This window comes from Cherax quadricarinatus, chromosome 17 (assembly GCF_038502225.1).
Source record: "Cherax quadricarinatus isolate ZL_2023a chromosome 17, ASM3850222v1, whole genome shotgun sequence".
In the NCBI taxonomy this organism is placed as follows: Eukaryota; Metazoa; Arthropoda; class Malacostraca; order Decapoda; family Parastacidae; genus Cherax; species Cherax quadricarinatus.
Genome location: NC_091308.1, coordinates 20,108,852 through 20,129,349, shown reverse-complemented (window position 1 = coordinate 20,129,349; position 20,498 = coordinate 20,108,852). Strand labels below are relative to the sequence as shown.

At 39.5% G+C, this 20,498-nt stretch overlaps 1 protein-coding gene across 1 annotated transcript in view; it reads left to right on the top strand.

Annotated features, from left to right (window-relative positions):
• Positions 1-17,405, top strand: part of Phlpp (PH domain leucine-rich repeat protein phosphatase) — a 209,241-nt gene extending 191,836 nt beyond the window's left edge. Inside the window, exons 16-18 of the mRNA XM_070086002.1 lie at positions 348-475; positions 11,835-12,858; positions 15,993-17,405. Of these exons, the coding sequence (XP_069942103.1) occupies positions 348-475; positions 11,835-12,858; positions 15,993-16,490 (1,650 nt within the window). The 3' untranslated portion in view covers positions 16,491-17,405. The remainder of the gene's footprint in view (positions 1-347; positions 476-11,834; positions 12,859-15,992) is intronic.
• The last annotated feature ends 3,093 nt before the right edge of the window (positions 17,406-20,498 follow it).

Below are 20,498 nucleotides of genomic sequence, written 5' to 3'. Positions count from 1 at the left end.
AATTTAGTATCATGAACGTACAAGCAGCCCAGGCGGACGCGTTTGGTATGGATGATTTCCAAGCGGAGGATGAAACCTGGGGTAAAATTTCGCCCAAAAAAGTGGTCGAAATCTGAATTGTACAATATCTGCACTGGACAAAATCTGGGGTTCCACTGTATATTAATGAAAAGGGCTAAATCAGTAGAGATTGTACAGCACTCTGGAATAGAGGGTAGTCAGGATTAATTCAAGGAATGGGAGTGTAGCCCCAATTCCTTGAATCAAGAGCAATGCCATCATGAAGGGAAGGTGACTTGAAAAATATTTTTAAGAAATAATTTTAAATATTTGGGATCTTTTGGCAGAGGACAGTAGAAGAGTGCAGTGAGGGGCTGAAGTGTGTGTTAGCGGAGGCTCCCACTCTTCCCGACCCTCACACAACAGAGTTGCACTTGGGACCACATCACACAGCTGTTGTTATTGCTAGTACCAGGTAGGTGGCTAATACAACTCCAGAACCAGAACTCTATAACAGAATTTGAAGAACACTTTTAACACTGCTCTATTATGAAGAAAATTATTACCGTTGTAGCAGTACAAGTGTACTAAAATTGGGTTATCCAATCCACACCATAAAATATGCATTACATAGCTATGGATTCTGATAAAATTTAATTCATGTTAAGAGTACAGATATGGACAGTATACAGTGGGCCCCCGGCTTATGATATTAATCCGTTCCTGAGAGCACATCCTAAGATGAAATTATCGTACGTTGAATTAATTTTCCCCATAAGAAATAATGGAAATCAAATTAATCCGTTCAACAAACCCAAAAGTATGAAAAAAATTTTTTTTTACCACATGAAATATACATTTTCCTACACACAAAAAGAAGGATACATGCACAATATATATTGTGCATGTACTAGTGTACTAAATGAAGAATAAATGACACTTACTTTTATTGAAGATGCAGTGATGAGTGATGAGATGATGTGTCCTGGGAGTGCCTTTTCCTCCTGAGTAATGTAGGTCCTGTTTGGCATTTTGTTCCAGAACAGCCTTATCACACTGTGTATGCCACTACGATTCTTAAATCTCTCAAACCAACCTTTGCTGGCCTTAAATTCACCAATATGAGCACGAGTTCCTGGCATTTTTTCCTGTTCACCTGGGTGTTAGTCTACTGGTGTGGGTCGCATCATGGGGGACAAGATTAAGGACCCCAATGGAAATAAGTTAGATAGTCCTCGATGACACACTGACTTTCTTGGGTTATCCTGGGTTACTAACCCTTTGGGGTTAATTGTTTCTCAGTATTCTTGATAAGCCACACCAATAACAGTCTCTCCACATCTTTGAGTAGTACAGCTGACCATGGTGCAGCAGCAGCTGACGGTGCTACAGCAGCAGATGACCATGGTACAGCAGCAGCTGACCATGGTGCAGCAGCAGCTGACCGTGGTACGATAGTATTTCGATAGTATTTCTCACCCTTTTTACCACAGGGTTGGCACTAGAAGCTTTCTTTGGGACCATGGTGGCTTATTTAGCAGTTAAAAGCACTAAAAACTTTGGAATAATACAAAATTTATCGAATGTATGTGTGCAACCATGTCCGCCCCGGCTTGTAAACAATGTCACACTATGATCACCAATATGATCAGTATTTTGTAAGTTTTTTCTTTTTCAATACTACACAATAAGGGCATAAACACTGTTGTCATTGTTTTGTTTATAAAAAATATTTACACAAACGCTATGAAATGTTGTTTATTACTATTTTTCTATATTTTATATACACACATACAGTCACAGGGAATGTTTCTAGAAGTTCTGTAGCCTGTGGAAGTCTTTGAAACATGGTGTCATGCACAGTGGTGTTTTACACTCCTCACACATAAAACGAGTGTCTCTGCGTTGTTGTGGGTTTTTTTTTGTATGTGCACAGACGTAACACCTCTTCTGAGCCTTTTTCTTGAAAGCAGTAGCAGGCAGTTTTACCAGGAAGTGATCACCATGCTTCAGACGAGCAGGTAGTTGTTGATAATTTGGTGGGCGGTCTATTGCAAGTGTTCTTCCTTGGTACTTGAATACTATTTGTCTGATGACAGACAAACAGAATTTACTGTATTGTGGTTTGTTTCTGGTCCTCATCTGATACATATTATAAGCATTGAGCATGGAAATGTCCAGAAGATGGAAAAAGAGTTTTATGTACCACTTATAACTCTTGCGAACACAATCAGCAAACCCAATCTGCATGTCATATTTGTCCACTGAACGCATATTGAAGGTGTAATCAATCACAGCTGCAGGTTTTAGAATGGGTTCATTGCTCTCTCTATGCTGCCTGCCAGTGTCTGCCATTTCATTAGGGTGAACTGATGACAACAGTGTGACATCTCGTTTGTCATGCCACCGAAATGCCACGATGTCATTGGCAGCAAACGCCTGCACCTCACCTCTACGAGTGCCAGCGTCAAACCTGGGCATATGTTTCCGATTTACACGCGCTGTGCCACACACATCTGTCATGTTCACTTGCAAAAAATCACTGAGTGAGGGGCTTGTGTACCAGTTATCAGTATACAATATATGCCCCTTACCAAGGTATGGTTCTATCATTGTTCTAACCACATCACCAGAGATGCCCAATAACTTCCTGGTATTTTGCAATGTATAACTTCCAGTGTACACAATAATATCCAATACCAGACCACTGTAACAATCACAAAGCACAAACAACTTTATACCAAAGCGTTTCCTCTTGCTTAGTATGTACTGCTTGAAAGAGAGTCTTCCTTTGAACAGAATCAAAGACTCGTCAATTACAAGCTTCCTGAAGGGATAAAAATACATGTTGAATTTCTCTTTCAGATACACAAACACATGCCTAATCTTATATAACCTGTCGTTTCTGTCAGGCCTGGTTTTGTCTGAGAAGTGAAGCATACGTAACATTAGCACAAATCGATTCACTGGCATTATATCACTGAAACCTGGGGTTGCAATCAGGCGGTCTGTTGACCAGTATGATTTCACTTTGTGCTTATACACATGTGGCATAAGCATTATTGTGGCAAAGAAAAGATACATCTCAGCCACAGTTGCCTCCTTCCACTGGTGTAGACATGATTTTGGTGAAAGTATTGTGTTTGCCATGGTGTACTTGTAGTATGTGTTGCTTTCCATGACAATACTTTTGATCAGGGGTTCATCAAAGAATAACTCGAAACATTCCAGTTCAGTGGCATTGTTCCCAAGTGTACAAGATGGCCGTATTCCACTTTGGCTGTCATCAAACTGGTGGGCATTTGGAACAAAATTGACAGCTACCTGCCAATCCCAGGTGCGGTCTGCTGGTGGGTACTGGACAATGACAGGTGGTTGTGGTTGTGGAGGTTGTGGTTGTGGAGGCTGGTGTGGTGGGTGGGTGGGGGATGGTGGCCTTTGTTGTAGATCAGCTGAGGCAGGAGCGTGGGTGGCAGCATGGCCCACTGCTGGTGCCTCATGGCTGTCACCACCACTACCACCACCATGCACATTTTCCATCCCAATTGCAACACTATCATCGTCATTTTCACTGTCTGTTCCTGTTGTACAGCGACGGGATGCACTCCGAGATGTACTCCTTCCCCTTGGAATAGCATATGGCACACTACCAGAGCGCATATATCGTCGTATATACTGACGCTTCACTGGGGAATATTGCACTTCACTATCACTACTGGAACTGTTTTCAAGAGCTTGTAGTTCATAATCACTATCACTCATCACAAATGCTCACATCTGAGTCTGGGATTTGGGAAAATAGGAGTTTCCTCTTTGATTCTGGTACAACTGAACGTGAACAAGACGGCCCAGCACCAGAGGTGGAAGGCTGAGGGTCGTCTGGGTTTTCCTCACTATTACCGATATTATGGTCATTAGTTTCGGTCAGAACCTCACCAAAACCTTTTAACTCATCTTCACTGGCACTTCCATCTGTATTAGAACTGTGTCCAATTCGCAATTCCCAATTTGCCGAGGAGTGAGGAACTTCTTACAGCGAGGCATGGTGGACATTGTGTACGTACTAAGATGGTGTTCCCACAATGCACCACTGGGTCCCAGATTTTTTTTTCTACCGCGCACACCGACCACACAGACCCATTCTCTCACATCTAGGCCTACCAGCCTTTTCCCGTGAGATTTGACAGCGCTAGAATTTATGCGTACTAGTACGTCAAAAACCCCTGCGCGTAAGCCGTACTAGTACGTCCGAAACCCTCAAAGGGTTAAATAGACTGTAAGCCAATAATGTTAAGTTGGCCCATAATGCCTAGGCATAATAGAGGCTTTCTTTGCATTGCAACCCACTATTGTAAATACAAAATCTCAATGTACTGTTTGCAAAGACATAAAATAAATAAATAAATAAATAAATAAATAAATAAATAAATAATACTTGAATTAATACATTTATACTCCCTTTTTTCCTGCCATAGTTTAGCCTTCAACATTATTGCTTATCCTGCTTTAGCTCTAACTCTATTTGAAACCCCTGACCTAATCCCATTTACTTCTCTCCACTGAAACTCTCCCACTCCCTTCAGCTTTGTTTCACTTAAATCCAGGACATCCAGCTTCTTCTCATTCATAACATCCACAATCTCTTATCATTCGCACAACATCCATGCACATTCAGACATCCCACTTTGACAACTTTCTTCTTATTATTTTTAGTAATCTGTACAGGAAAAGGGGTTACTAGCCCATTGAATATATCTAATATATATAATGCATCTTGCTTATCCAGACACAATTAGCATTCATACTAGTGGATTTATTTTCAACATTGTTTCTAACCTAAATAATTGTTATAATTAGTATTGTCAATACAGTTTTGCATTGCTATTTCATATTAATGTTTAAATATACAAAGTTTTATTGCCATTGTGTTAAAAAAAACTTTCTTACCTTCAGACAAGTTGGTTATATTTAACTTGGCATTCAAATAATCGAGCTTCAACTATACAACTATGTCTCAAATGCTGTAAATAGCCTGAAATGTTATGCATAACCAGGGGCTTTCCACAGAGTATGAAATAAATTTCTCCTGATTTTGTAACAATTGTGTACTTTTTGGAAAATAATATTCTCTAGAGATTCATAGATTGAGTCCAGCATTTTTTATTGCATCATTTGCATTATTTCTTTGCCTGAAATCAAACTGGCAAACATTTAAAATTGACCAATAGTTATGAATGCATACATTTATTTGCTTTTTTTTATAGATAACATGCAAGTCAAATTGGGTTGTAGTTATTGATTTCTGTCATTGTTTCCACTTGTGTGAATTTGCATAACCCTTCCTAGCTGAAATATGCTTGGGAAAGTTTTGGTTTCTATTGATTTGTTGAACAATGCTGCAGTGGCAGATGATGCATGACAAGCTTTTGTAAATATGACTGGTGGTTCATTGGCTGTCATGCTGTCATTAACATTACCTCAAAAGAATTGGTTGGGGATAGATACAGAATAGAGAACGTAAGGTAACCAGAGGTAATATTTAATGTGGGCATGAGAGTTTAGGATTTTGTTGGCTAGGATTGATCTTGTGCAGTAAATGAAAAGTTTAGTTTACTTTTTTAGCAATTAGTTTAATTTTGTTAGTTCTAGCAAACTTACTGGAATCTAGTATGTGTGTGTTTAGGTCTCCTTGTATTTCATTTCACTTCATTAAACCTGTGAGCATAATACAGTTTGGATTTTTATTTTTGTTTGGCAACAGTCTGTATTGTTTTTATAGCTTTTTATAATGGGTCTGAGGATGCTACTGCTTAGCCATGGCCTTAATTTTCCAAGGACAATATTTTATTGTAGAGGCTTTAATTTTTTTATAATGATACATAGGCACATGGGTTATTGTCTTAATTGTTATTAAATTCTCCTTGCCAGTCAGTTTTACCAATTGCTATAGTATAGTAAAATTATTCACTGATGCCTAATTATTAAGCCTGAATGAGAATTTATTAATTATGAGTGCTAATTTTATGTTGATAAATAGGGTGTGTAAAGGTAGAAAGTTTGAAGTGATCATAGATAAGAGTAAGGTGATGAAAGTATCAAACAATTTAGATAAAGAAAAATTGGATATCACATTGGAGGGAGGGGGGGGGGAGCATGGAAGAAGTGAATGTTTTCAGATATTTGGGAGTTAACTTGTTAACTGGATGAGGTTAACCATAGAAATGATGAAGGAAAAAAGGCGAGTGGTGCGTTGAGGTATCTGCAGAGACGAAAAATGTTATCCATGGAGGTAAAGGGAATGTCTGAGAGTATTGTGGTGCCAAACACATTATATGGGTGTGAAGCATGGGTAGTAAGTACTGCAGCGAGGAGATGGCTGGGGGCAGTGGTGATGTCCTGTCTAAGGGCAATGTGTAGTGTAAATATTATGCAGAGATTTCGTAGAGTGGAAATTAGGAGGTGTGGAGTTACTAAAAGTATGGTATTAGTCAGAGGGCTGAAGAGGTGCTGTTGAGGTGGTTTGGTCATTTAGAGAGACTGAAACAAAGGAGAATGACTTGGAGAGCGTATAAATCTGTAGGGGAAGAAAGGCGGGGTAGGGGTCATCCCCGAAAAGGTTAGAGGGAGGGGGGTAAAGGAGGTTTTGTGAGCGAGGGGCTTGGACTTCCAGCAAGCGTGAGTGAGTGTGTTACATAGGAGTGAATGGAGACAAATGGTTTTTGGGACTTGACGAGCTGTTGGAGTGTGAGCAGGGTAATATTTTATGAAGGGATTCAGGGAAACTGGTTAGCTGGACTTGAGTCCTGGAAATGGGAAGTACATTGCCTGCACTTTAAAGGAAGGGTTTGGGATATTGGCAGTTTGGAGGGACATCTAAACTGTTGTATCTGAATGCCTCTGCAAAGACAGTGATTATGAATAATGGTAAAAGTGTTAAATGATGAAAGTTTTTTCTTTCTTTTTGGGTCACCCTGCCTCAGTGGAAAACAGCTACTGTGTTAAAAAAAAAAGGAAGGTGGAATAATAATCAGTTGTACTCGCCTATTTCTCACCTGATTGTGGTTGCAGGGGTTGAGACTCAGCTCCTGGCCCCGCCTCTTCACTGACCGCTAATAGGTCCTCCCTCTCCCTGCTCCATGAGCTTTATTATACCTTGTCTTAAAACTATGTATAGTTCCTGCCTCCACTACATCGCTTGCCAGACTATTCCACTTCCTAACTACTCTATGACTGAAGAAATACTTCCTAACATCCCTTTGACTCATCTGAGTCTCCAGCTTCCAATTGTGACCCCTTGTTTCTGTGTCCCATCTCGGGAACATCCTGTCTCTGTCCACCTTGTCTATTCCACGCAGTATTTTGTTGTCGTTATCATGTCTTCCCTGACCTTCCTGTCCTCCAGTGTAGTCAGACCGATTTCCCTTAACCTTTCTTCATAGGACATTTCCCTTAGCTCTGGAACTAACCTTGTTGCAAACTTTTGCACTTTCTCTAATTTCTTGACGTGTTTGACCAGGTGTGGGTGCCAAACTGGAGCTGCGTACTCCAGTAGGGGCCTGACGTACACAGTGTATAAAGTCTTGAACGATTCCTTACAGAGGTGCTGGAATGCTGTTCTCAGGTTTGCCAAGCACCCATATGCCGCAGCAGTTAGCTGGTTAATGTGAGCTTCTGGCGATGTACTCGGTATTATACTCACTCCTAGGTCTTTCTCCTTGAGGGAGGTTTGCAGCCTTTGGCCTCCTAGCCTATACTCTGTCTGCGGTCTTCTTTGCCCTCCTTCAATCTTCATGACTTTGCATTTGGCGGGGTTAAATTCTAGGAGCCAGTTGCTGGACCACACATCCAGCCTGTCCAGGTCTCTTTGTAGACCTGTCTGGTCCACGTCTGATTTAATTCTCCTCATTAACATCACATCATCTACAAACAGGGACACTTCTGAGTCTATCCCTTCCGTCATGCTGTTCACACATACCAAGAATAGCACTGGTCCCAGGACTGACCCCTGTGGGACCCTGCTCGTCACCGGAGCCCACTGTGATACCTCATCACGGACCATGACTCGCTGTTGCCTCCCTATTAGGTATTCTCTGATCCATTGCAGCGCCCTTCCTGTTATACACGCCTGTTCCTCTAGCTTCTGTACTAATCTCTTGTGAGGAACTGTGTCGAAGGCCTTCTTGCAGTCCAAGAAAATGCAATCAACCCACCCGCACGACGCTGTCCAGAAACACTGCTGCGAATCCGATGCCGTCAGAAGACTTAGAGCCACCTGTGTACTCTGCAATGGTATGAGAATGAGAGTGGAAGTGGTCAAGAAAAAGAGAGCGGGAAGCCACTGTAGGCAGTAGGGTTTTCGAGCAAGGGAGTGAGAAAGAACAGACCTGAACAGCTGGAACTTCCCAGGGGGGTAAGGAAAAGTGAGATGCTATATGAACATATAAAGGTGGTAACTGAAGGGAAGACAAGATCAAATGTAGGCGAAGTGAGAAGGGACAGAGCAAACAAGGGCGGCGAATAAATAATGTCTACTAATGTCGGTGACCATTCTATAAATGGAAGGATTGTGGAGATCGTGAAAGCATACATAGTAGCGAAGGCAATGGGCATCACGGCGATCAGACAAGGATGGAACATTCGCTTCTGCATAGAGGCTCTCAACAGGGGAAGAGCGAAAAGCACCAAGGCATAAACGTAATCCTTGGTGATGGATGGGGTTAAGGCTAGAGAGAGTAGCAGGAGAGGCCGCTGAATAGATCTGGTCACCATAATCGAGTTTCGATAAAATGAGGGCTGAATGTAGGCGAAGGAGAGTTTGACGATCAGCTCCCCATGAAAGATGAGCAAGGGTTTTAAGAAGGTTCAGCCAGCTGTGACAAGTTGCCTTCAGAGAGGTAATGTGAGGTTTCCAGGATAACCTACGGTCAAAGAGAAGGCCTAGAAACCTGACTGTATCACATTCAGGGATATGGGAGCCATAGAGGTACAAAGGATGATTGGAGATGACAGAGCGTCTAGTGAAAGTAATTTGGTGAGTTTTGGTACTGGAAAATTTAAACCCATGCGTGGTGGCCCAATTGGAAACACGGTCGATCGCATGCTGGAGAGAAACTGTAATGAGGTGACAGTCAGCGCCTCCACAAGCAATAGCGAAGTCATCAACATAGAGTGATGACCAAATATTGGATGGAAGAACAGAGGCCAAATCATTTATAGCAAGGAGAAAAAGTGTTGTGCTCAGAACACATCCCTGAGGGACACCTTCAGCTTGGACAAAATCCGGGGAAAGCACATTGTTAACTCAAACACGGAAATGTCTGTCAGTTAAAAAGTTCTTAAGGAAGAATGGTAGATTGCCTCGGAGGCCTAAGGAGTGGGCTTGGGCCAAAATATTATACCTCCAAGTTGTGTCATATGCCTTCTCAAGGTCAAAAAATATGGCAATAACTGAGTGGTTATTCGCAAAGGCATTACGAACATACGTATCCAAGCGTAGTAAGGGGTCTATGGTAGATCGGCCCTTATGAAAGCCATATTGACTAGTGGAGAGACTGTTGTGTGTCTCTAAATACCACACTAAACGTCGATTTACCAGACTTTCCATCACTTTGCAAACTGCACTAGTAAGAGCAATGGGACGATAGTGAGAGGCATCATGTCCTGTAGTACCCGGCTTGCGGAAAGGGAGAACAATGGCAGATTTCCACAGCTGGGGTAGAACTCCTTGTGACCAAATAAGATTGAAGAGATGTAAGAGGACTGTAAGGGCTGACTAATGTAAATGTTGTAACATCCGAATATGACTGTCATCAGGCCCAGCTGCCGATGATCGGCAAGCTGAGAGTGTTGCCTCCAGTTCCTGAAGTGTAAAAGGCACATTATACTGTTCTTCTCTGAGAGAAGAAAAGTCCAAGGGTACTAACTCTCTGGCAGACTTTGAGGAAAGAAACAAGGGGCATAGATGGAGCCCCCTGGAAATATGGACCAGATGAGTGCCAATTTCAATGGCAACGTCAAGAGGGTTTGCTATATCAACACCGGCAACCCGTAGAACAGGAGCTGGGTCAGGAGAGTATTTACCACTCAATTTCCTCACTTTTTTCCAGACTGCACTCATAGAGGAAGCAGAGGTGATGGTGGAAACATAATCTCGCCAGCAAGTGCGTTTAGCGTCACAGATGACACGGTGAGTGACCGCACGCTTCTGCTTAAAATCAAGAAGTCTCTCATCGGTTCTATTGTACTGGTACCTGCCCCATGCAGTGCGTTTCAAATGTACTGCACGAGCACAAGCAGACCACCAAGGCACGCACTTCTGAGAATGCCTGCCTGAGGTTTGGGGTATAAAATGAGAAGCTGCAGTTAAAACTGATGTCGAGAAGAGGTGTAGGAGCTCATCAATGGAGGATGAAGAAGGAACCTTACTAACAGCAGTGAGTTGTGAGTAAAGGTCCCAATTTGCCCGATCAAATTGCCAGCGAGGGCTACAGAAAGGTGGTGAATATGAAGGAGAAGTAAGAATGATTGGAAAATGATCGCTGTCATGTAAGTCCGGTAGAACAGACCAGGCGAAGTCTAGTGGAGTGGAGGAAGAGCAGACCGATAGATCGATGCAAGAGAGAGTATGAGTACGAGGATCAAAATGGGTGGGAGTACCCGTATTTAAAACAAGGAGGGGGTGAGAGGCGAGAAAAGCCTCCAACTGAATGCCACGTGAGTCACAATGAGACCCCTCCCAGAGGAAATGGTGGGCATTAAAATCGCCAAGTAACAGAAGTGGTGGTGGTAAGGATGAAACAAGAAAGGCAAAATCTGGGATAGAAAATGCCCGAGGAGCTTCCATGGTTAGGTTACTTCTTTCTTTTTGTTTTTAAGAAAAAAAAAGAAGAAAAGAAAGTAAAAAGAAAAAAAGAAAAAGGGGGAATGGGAAGGAATAGTTCCTAGGAGGAATGAAAGGGCTGGAAATCACCCTCCGCGCCCAAGAGGACCTCAACACCACAAGTAGTGCAGATGCGGCATGGAACCCATGCCATACCCTACCCTTCATGCCAGTAAACCAGCAATCCAGGATAGCAACCTTACATCTGCCGAGCTACCTTGGTGGACAAAAGAGAGGGCGGCCGGATATCCGCCACAAAGCATACCTCCTTTGGCCACCACCCCCGAAATCCAAAAGGCAGCCTCCAGAGATCCACACGTCGCTCGAAAGACACCCAAAGCCGCCCCCCAGAATACCGGAGAGGGAACGGGATATCCCCAGGTGATCCAGATTCCACGGCAAACTACACCACCACCAAGAACCTCAACAGAATGGGATTGACCCTGGTACCCTTCTCCCTACCTAGGAACCAGTAGGCCTGTGGGAAGAATCCCAAAGGCCAAAAAGAGGAAGGGAATAAGGGAGGGACGGGGGGAAGGAGGAGGAAAGGAAAAAGGGAGGATGGGATAGGGAAGGGGGGATTGGGGGGTAATTAGGTTCGGTCTGAGGAAGGAGACCAACAGGTCTAATTCCTCAGACCAAGAGCCTCTTCACCACGCCAAGGAGCCTCCCCTTGAAGAGGTATAAATTACTAAATTTAAAATGAGTAACTTTCATTTTTCTTTTTAGGTCATCCTGCCTGTGGGATTTAGTTGGTTTGTTGAAAAAAAAAAATTAGACAAGTTGCAGTTACTCACGGTTAATAGAACCCTTTGCTTTATTATTATACTAAACCTTTGAGTCATACAGGAACCTTCAACAAAGCTTTTCCATATTTCAAAATTTTGAGTTACTGTACTGTATATGTATGCAATTTGATTTCAGTTTAAAATGACCCTTAATTTATTAATTTCAGTTTGTGGGATGTATTAGGACCAAAAGAAGCAGTCAGTATCTGCAGTGAAATAAGGGAGGCAGGATCAGCTGCTAAGCGTCTCTTGGACCTCGCCCAAGCTTATGGCACTCGCCAAGACATAAGTGTTATTGTAGTGCGCCTTACATCTCCACAACACATGACTACAAGTCAGTCACCTGTTCCTGATTTATTGCATATGAAATCCAAATCAGTAAATATGAATTCATCAAGTGTTCATGAAAGTTCTGTAGGTTTAGAAAGAGAAATCTTTGAGAGAGACTTGCCAGTGACCGGGAGAGAGCAAACTGAAAATAACCGAAGAGTGAAATATGAAAGGGGTGTTGGCACTGTAGAGGATCATAATCTCTGTATTAAAAATGACCAAAGAAAAAAGTCAAATAAGTGTACTGACTTCATGGTAAATTCCTACCACATATTAAATAACGAAGCTAAGAAAAGTAATTTCATACAAGTAGGATTGCAAAGCAAAAATCAACAAAGTTCTGATGTAACTCAAAGACATCAAGAAATGGACAGGTCTTCTCCTAGTGGTCAAAGTCAAAGTGATTATAGTGAACATGGTGTAGATATTCAGAAACATGTTGGGTCTATAACAAATGAGTTGCATATGCATGGTAAATCTAAAGAAAAGTTATGGAAAAGTGTAGAAGATCTTTATGCCCATCCTAACAGAAGAAAAAAGGAGAAAGGGAAAAAATGTGAAGCAGGTTCAAAAGCAGTTTATACAAATGATAATACAAGGAGAGCAATCGCATATTACCACTACCCTCGCCCAGACCCAGCACAAGCACCTTTAGAGAACCATCTGGAAGATCATTTTTTTATGGGGCTAAGTGACACTCATACAGGTGTGCTTGCCCCTCCTGCAGGCTTTGATGATACTGACAGTGACTCAGAAGGTAGTGACAGTGGCCTGAGTGGCGTCAGTGGTGGACAACATCATACAAGCCTACAAAATCATACAAAATCAGGTGATGATGTAGTAGACAATGGCTCTGAGCAGGTAAGAAAAACCTCCATACAATAATCATTTATATGTTGAGTATAACATAAATTGTAAGTTAAATGACTATTAAAGTTTTAGTTTCTAGAGTATTCATTATTTATAATACTGACAGCTGTATGACACTTTTGGGTTTAATGCTTGATTTTATAATAATAGTTATTATTTACTGACAAAACCATATACCTGCAAGACTAATTTTTTTTTTTTACAACAGTGTGAATCTGAAAATGAGTGCTGCATTACAGTATATGCTTAGGCATTGAATAAAGCAAGTCATTTATGCTAAAATACACAGCATAAAAAAAAAAGTACAAATTGGCCATCACTAATCTGGCACTAGCTACGGCTAGCATAATTTCAAATTTCCAGGGTTGCCACACGAACCTGCTGCTACTGTTTGGTGACACTGCTTGCTGCATAAGTCATTCCAATTTCTTTTTCTCCATTTATTGTTATAACTTGTTCACTTTTAGCCCTAGCCATGGTTCCACCATATAAAAGAAATGCTTCTCATTGTGTAAAGCACATACACCTTACATTGTCCATACAAGATAAAGTGGCTTTGAAGCCACTGTCGGTCACCATGAGCTCAGCTCACTCAAATAAGTTGTGACCGGTAAATTTGGGCTTACATACGAGAGAATAAGTCTGTGATAAGTGTGCACTATATAATAAAAATCCTGCAGCACACAGTGCATGAGAAAAAAACTGCGACCGTTTTTATGGTGTAAACCAGACTGCGGTGTATTTTTGTATGGTTGTATTTTCGTTTTTTGGTCTCTTTTGATGGAATGGAAGATATGTTACAGAAATATATATAATTTTGATTGGTTTCATGCTGGAAAGTACTTTAAAATTGAGCTCAAAGTAGTGGAAATGTTCAATTTTTGCAGATGTTCAAGAGTAAACAAATGACGTTCCCGCCCAATACGTGTCCAACTGGCTGGTCTAATACACAGTCACCTATGGGTTGACATTATTTATACAATTACAGTGAAACCTCGGTTTTCATGATTAATATCCAAGTCGGACCGAAACGTCGTCGTAAGCTTCTCTCTTTTATGTGCGGGTTATTTGTGTATTGTTCCAGTCACGGTATTGTGCCTTTTTTGTTATTTATGATTAATACATTTGAAAAAGTGACGAAAACCCGAATCATCGAAAACCGCAGCAATATTTCCCATAAGAAATACATAATGTAAATCCAACTAATTCATTCCAGACCCCTAAAAATATTAACCAAAAATACATTTTATAGAGAATAATTATAGTTTTACATACAAACTAGGGCATACGAAAACCGAGGTTTGACTGTACGTATTACATTAGTCTGCATAACAGTAAATCTATTTTTTTGTGTGAATAAAAATTCAAAATGTAAAGCAAGCATAATATAAGAGGGGCCTGGAGATATGACTAATGAACAGAGAAAATGTTATTTTAGTGCTAGGAATGTCTGCATTTTATTTATTCTGGACCCTGTTTTGAAATTGGCATCTTTTGAAATTTGTGTGAAATTGGCCAAATTATCAATTTCAGACCACTTTATTGAGTAGTTGAAATAAGTGAATGGGTGGTTTCTTGTACTCATTTGATAGAATAGAAGGAATACTAGAAAAATAGGTACGAGTTTGGTAGACTGGAAGAATGGAATGGGCCAAAAATAGGGCATAAATTGGGTGAAATCACTGATGTGTAAATATTACCGTTAAGTGTACAAGGTAGTATATGGTAGTTATACACAAAAACAGTCATTTGCACACCATAGGGTTGTTTTGGTCATGTTGCAGTACAAATTTACTCTTATTAAATAGTAAAATCAATAAAATTAAAAACATAAAACAAAATATTTTTAAAAATGCATGGAAAAAACCCATCACAAATCAGTATGCAGTCCTAGACATGCACACATCCATTTGGACTTATTGAGACAGTGAGTAGAAAGAGTACATGGCCAGTCAGGTCAAGTTCACATATTATGTGAGATTTGTATGAGTGATAGTTCTGCAAATGTTCAATTTCAGCTAAATTAGTTACACTGAAAGTCACAAAAATACTGCCAAACATAAGAAAACTGAAGAACCATTCAGTAGATTAAAACGAACAATGGAATCAAGGATCCCAATGAAAATGTCACTTGTCTGACTTTTTTGGGGGGTTATCCTAGGTCATTTACACACATTACTATGTATGATAATTTGTATAACTATATTTGTGTGTACCTGTACCTGAGTAAACTTACTAATTTGAAAACTTAAGCGATGATGTACAGAGGGAAACATCTCTTTGTTCATTTCTGGATGTTGTTCATTACGAGGAGTTGACCATTTAAGTTAACTGCAAAGAACATTTTGCTGACAATTCTGGATGTAAGAACCTTTTAAATTTAGGATTGGGATTTAGCAATCTAGGTTCAAATCATTAAATAAATAAAGAAATAAATAAATAGGATAATCACTGGTGCATTTCTTACACTTTTTATGTAAACGTAGCATGTTTTAGCTGACGCAGTTGACTAACAAACCTTCCAGTCAACTAGGTCAGTGATAAATAACCACAGAATGAACTGTCAACACATTTTTATATGTAATGCCTCAGCCTTAACACAACTATTACTGTTATTACCATAGATGTTTTTTTTTTCTTCTCCAAAATTTAGCCAGTCAGACTTGGGGGGGGGGGGGGAGGGGGGAAGGAAAGGGCCATTCTCAACACCAGAACACCTTGGCCTCTTATTCACTGTAAAATCTGGTTCTTTGTTCTTAAACCAACCAGAATCATTTCTGTTTCAGTAATATCTCTTCCATTTTATTAACTGATTAAAAAACACTATCCTCAACAATAGTATTTTCCTCTGAAGGAGGGGTGGGAAATGTTGCAGTTTGGAGGGCAATTAGAACTGTGATGTCTGCTGTCACCTGGCAAGAGTGATTGAAGGATGATAAAAGCGTTTTTCTTTCAGATCACTCTGCCTCGTGGGAGTTTTTTTTTTTGCATAGGCTACTGTACTTTTTCTAAACAATCATAATTTATTTCATTAGAAACCCCCTTTTTCTTGTCTGTTATAATTGATCATTCAACTTATTTTTTTCTAGTACTTACCAATAATCTGTACTGTACTGTCTTTACAGGTAAATGAGGAACAGTTCCGTAGCTGGGAATATCTCCTAGCCCGTAATGCAAAATTGTTATTCATGCGCGAGTTAGATACCTTGAAACGATCTAATTCTCAATCCAGTCCCATGCCTACAGCTTCTGCACCTGACTTGGTTTTGGCTGCATCTGCTGAAATAGAACCAAGTGGTTATTTCCAACGAAATAATGTGCGCAAATCGTGTCTAGGAAGAGGTACCTTTCGCTTGATTCGGAGCAAACTAAGTGCTACAACCAACAAATTCAGCACTCTTCAGAGATTCAGAAGCCCAGGTTCTAAAAATCATAGTAATTTTCATAGATTTGGAAGTCTGCAAAACTTAAAATATTATCAAGAAAATCGGCCCAGGCCACCACACTACCCTTTGGTACAGCCTGATTTGGCCGCCGAAATGCAAGAACGGCCTGCATTAGATTCCTTGGAACTAGAAACGCGCATGCATCATTATTGGCATACTGGCGTTACAAATTTTTAATAAATAAGCTATGATAATATACAGACTACTGTAATACTGTTCTTTGTAAAGATCTAAATAAACTAAAAAGATTGATAAAGGATCTTGTAGGAGACAAAAGTGTTTAATTGTACCATTATATAATTGGGGGGAAGTAGTTCTGCGTAGCTGCTCAGCAACTGGGTTGGCATTATTGCTTCCTCATACAAGCAGCTTCTGTATTCAGCAATACAGTAATGATAAAATTTTTTGAATACAATACAGTATTAATCTTTGCATTCAGCTAAAACTGTATTGAAGTATTGATAAATTAATGACTAATAATACTGTATAAATATTTTTTCAGTAAAAAATATTAGAGAAAATCATTGTATTAGAATATTATATAGTAAATATATTTTTTTTGTTGCTGTAATTGTGTGTGTTCATATTTTGCATAATGCTGAAACATCCCAGAAACTTGCTAATACCTAAAATATATGAAATTATAGATTTACAATGTGATGCATGCTATTTCTAAATCTGCTTAATTATGAAGCAAAACTAATGATATATTTAAACCATAGACATCTGCTATGAAAAGTTTTTTTTTTTTTTTTTTTTTTTTACCTTGGATCTGACCTACATCAAGGAAAACAACCACATGAATGGTTTGCTTTTAACCAAGGTTTACTTTTTCTTGAAACCCTTGTCTCCCACTGGAAAAATTCCAGTAGACATCCTTGGTCAAAGCTGATGATCAAACTAATCAAACACTAATAAAGTTGATGCACTAAAGTAATTAAGCAGCAGTAGTAACCTTGCTAGTGAATGATAAGAAAGATTATTACAGTATCATACTGTATTCAAAAGTGGTGACCAAGTAGGTACCAAGTGATATTCTAACTTGTGATAACCATTAAAGACAAATAAAATGTTTACACAGCACTACACTATCCTAACTTACCCAAATTCTTTTCATTAATATTTTATTGCAGATATTGTATCTTTTCCTTTTCTAAAACAGCAGCATACAGGTTATAAAATACAGTTACTGGTGGATATTGTGGTAGAGAATATAGTGGAAAAGTTTGATTCTGTTAATTAAATTACAGTGGTACCTCAGGATACGAAATTATTTCGTTCCAGAAGGCTGTTCAAGTGCCGATACCGAATGAATTTGTTCCCACAGGGAATAATGTAAAGTAGATTAATCCATTTCAGACCCCCAAAAATACACTTACAAAAGCACTTATATAAATACACTCACATAATTGTTCGAGTTTTGAGCTGTTCATATCCCGAGGTACCACTGTAATTCCTCATGACTACTGAACACATCTTGCTAACTTTAACAGGTTTATTTGTCAATGATGCTACTTTCATTGTCTCCAGTCCAAACCCAGTTGACCTTAATGACATAGCCAGTATTAAACTAGAAAAAGGTATTGGTATATATGGTGACAAATTAACACTCAATATTGATAAAGGCAAACTACATAATGTTTGGAAACAAAGCAAAAAATGTTCAGCTAAACTTAAATATAAATAACAGGTTGAAAAAGCAGATGTGGCAAAAATCCTTGGGCGTTTGCCTTGACAGCAAACTTAAATTTAAAAAACATCCAGCACATAAGAAAGTAAGTTTCCAAAATAGTGGACATTCTTTCCACTGCATGACAAGTACACAGCATTCGATACAATATTAACTCTGAGCTTAAACAATTCCTAAAGGTGCAACAGATCACATAGACGTAGCACTAGAGATAAATATGTACATATCTGATATTCTGCTTGTATGACTTTGCCTGAGTAAACATTCCATGCAAATCATAGGACCCAAAATTTGGACTTGCCTGAAGAATGAAAAAACTTCCAATAACTTCAAAACTAGTAAAAAAAAAATCTTAACTGAATACAGAGGACCCCCGCCTTATGATATTAGCCCTTTCAGGGTCTGTGCCGTAGATCTACGGCTTTATGTTGAGGGTCCAAACCGTAGATTTACGCCAGAATTCTAGCGGCATCAAGTTTAGCACAAGAAGGCTGGTAGGCCTACATCTGAAAGAATGGGTCTGAGTGGTCAGTGTGCACACTATAGAAAAAATCTGGACGCCTGCATGGCATTGTGGGAATGCCGCCAAAGTAGCTTTGTTCGTCATGCCTGGCGGCAAGGCAGCTCTCACTCTCCTGGGGAATTCTGACTCTGCTTCACAACTTACAGTTCTAAGACTGATGGAAGGGGATCTGAAGAGGAATTCTATGGTTTTGAGCCATATGGTACCATTGTACCATATGGTACAATGGTACCATATGGTACAATGGTGCCATGTCATACAATTGTATCATATGGTACCACATGGTACAATGTACCATATAGCACATTGTACCACATGGTACATTATACCATATGGTACATTGTACCACATGGTACAGGGTACAGGGACCCTAATGGAAATAAGTCTGACTTTTTTTGGTTATCCTAGGTTCTCCAAACATACGCTGCTCTGTATGATAATCTATGTAACTTTATTTGTGTATACCTAAATAAACTTACAATGCCACATGTGCTTGAGTAAGTTTATTCAGGTGTACACAAATACAGTTACATAGATTATCATACATTGCAGCATATGTATAAAATCCTAGGATAACCCAGAAAAGTCAGGGTGAATTATTTCCATAGGGATCCCTGTATCTGTACCATATGGTGTCCTGTACCATATGGTGTCCTGTACCATAAGGTACCCTGCACCATATGGTACCCTGCACCATATGGTACCCTGCACCATATGGTACCCTGCACCATATGGTACCCTGCACCATATGGTACCCTGTACCATATGGTACCTTATACCATATAGTACACTGTACCATATGGTACCCTGTAACATAAGATACCATGTACCATATGGTCAGTAGGTGCTGATGCCACCAGGCACAAGCCAAGACTGAGTGACAAGGCAAGCTAGCTAGTGACTCTGCAGTTTCCAAGACAAAGTGCTTTGTCATCTACCTCAAGTAACATGTCGAGTGGCTGTACATTTGTAAATATATAATAGAACATTACTAATATACAACATTTTTGCATATTTTTGTTGTAAACAATTATTGTAAACGAAATAATGATGAAAATATTTGTGTTTATTGTGCTGAATACAACAGTACCATATGGTACAATGTACCATATGGTACTGTTGTACCATATGGTACATTGTACCATATGGTACCATTGTACCATGGTACAATGAACCAACCATATGGTATCATTGTAACATATGGTACATTGCACCATATGGTACCATTGCACCACATGGTACCATTGCACCATATAGTACTATTGTATCATATGGTACCATTGTACCAAATGGTGCCATTGTACCATATTCTACCATACGGTACCATTGTATCATATGGTGCCATTGTACCATATGGTACCATTGCACCCTATGGCACTATTGTACCATATGGTACTATATGGTACCATTGTATTCAACACAATAACCACACTAATATTTTCATCATTTTGTTTACAATAAACTTGTAAACAAGTTTTGTAAGCAATATAATGATAAACAAATTAGTGCAGTTACTGTGTTGAATACAATGAGTGTACACTTATACAATATACATTATATTGGTCTCAGGCCAGAAATGTTACTGGAAAAAGAAAAAAATTAGAAAAGAAAAGAAAAAAGTATAAAAGTAAAATAAAAAAATGCAATGTTGTGGAAGTCGCTGATGTTGCTGCCACCCAGTCATTTTGGGTCTACTTCCCGCCGCTGTATCTTGGTAAGTACTGATCAGAATTTTTTTTATTACCTTCACAAAAATATTATCTTTAACCCTTAAACGGTACAAACAGATCAACGTTCAAATTCGTAGTGCTACAAAAGTAGATCTACTTTTTTTTACATATTTTCAAATATAACAAAAAAAAAAATTGTAGATAAAAGTTTTTTTTACACATTTTCAAATGTAAAACAAAAAAGATCTACATTTTTTTACATACTTTCAGATGTTGAAAAAACGTATATATACGTTTGGACC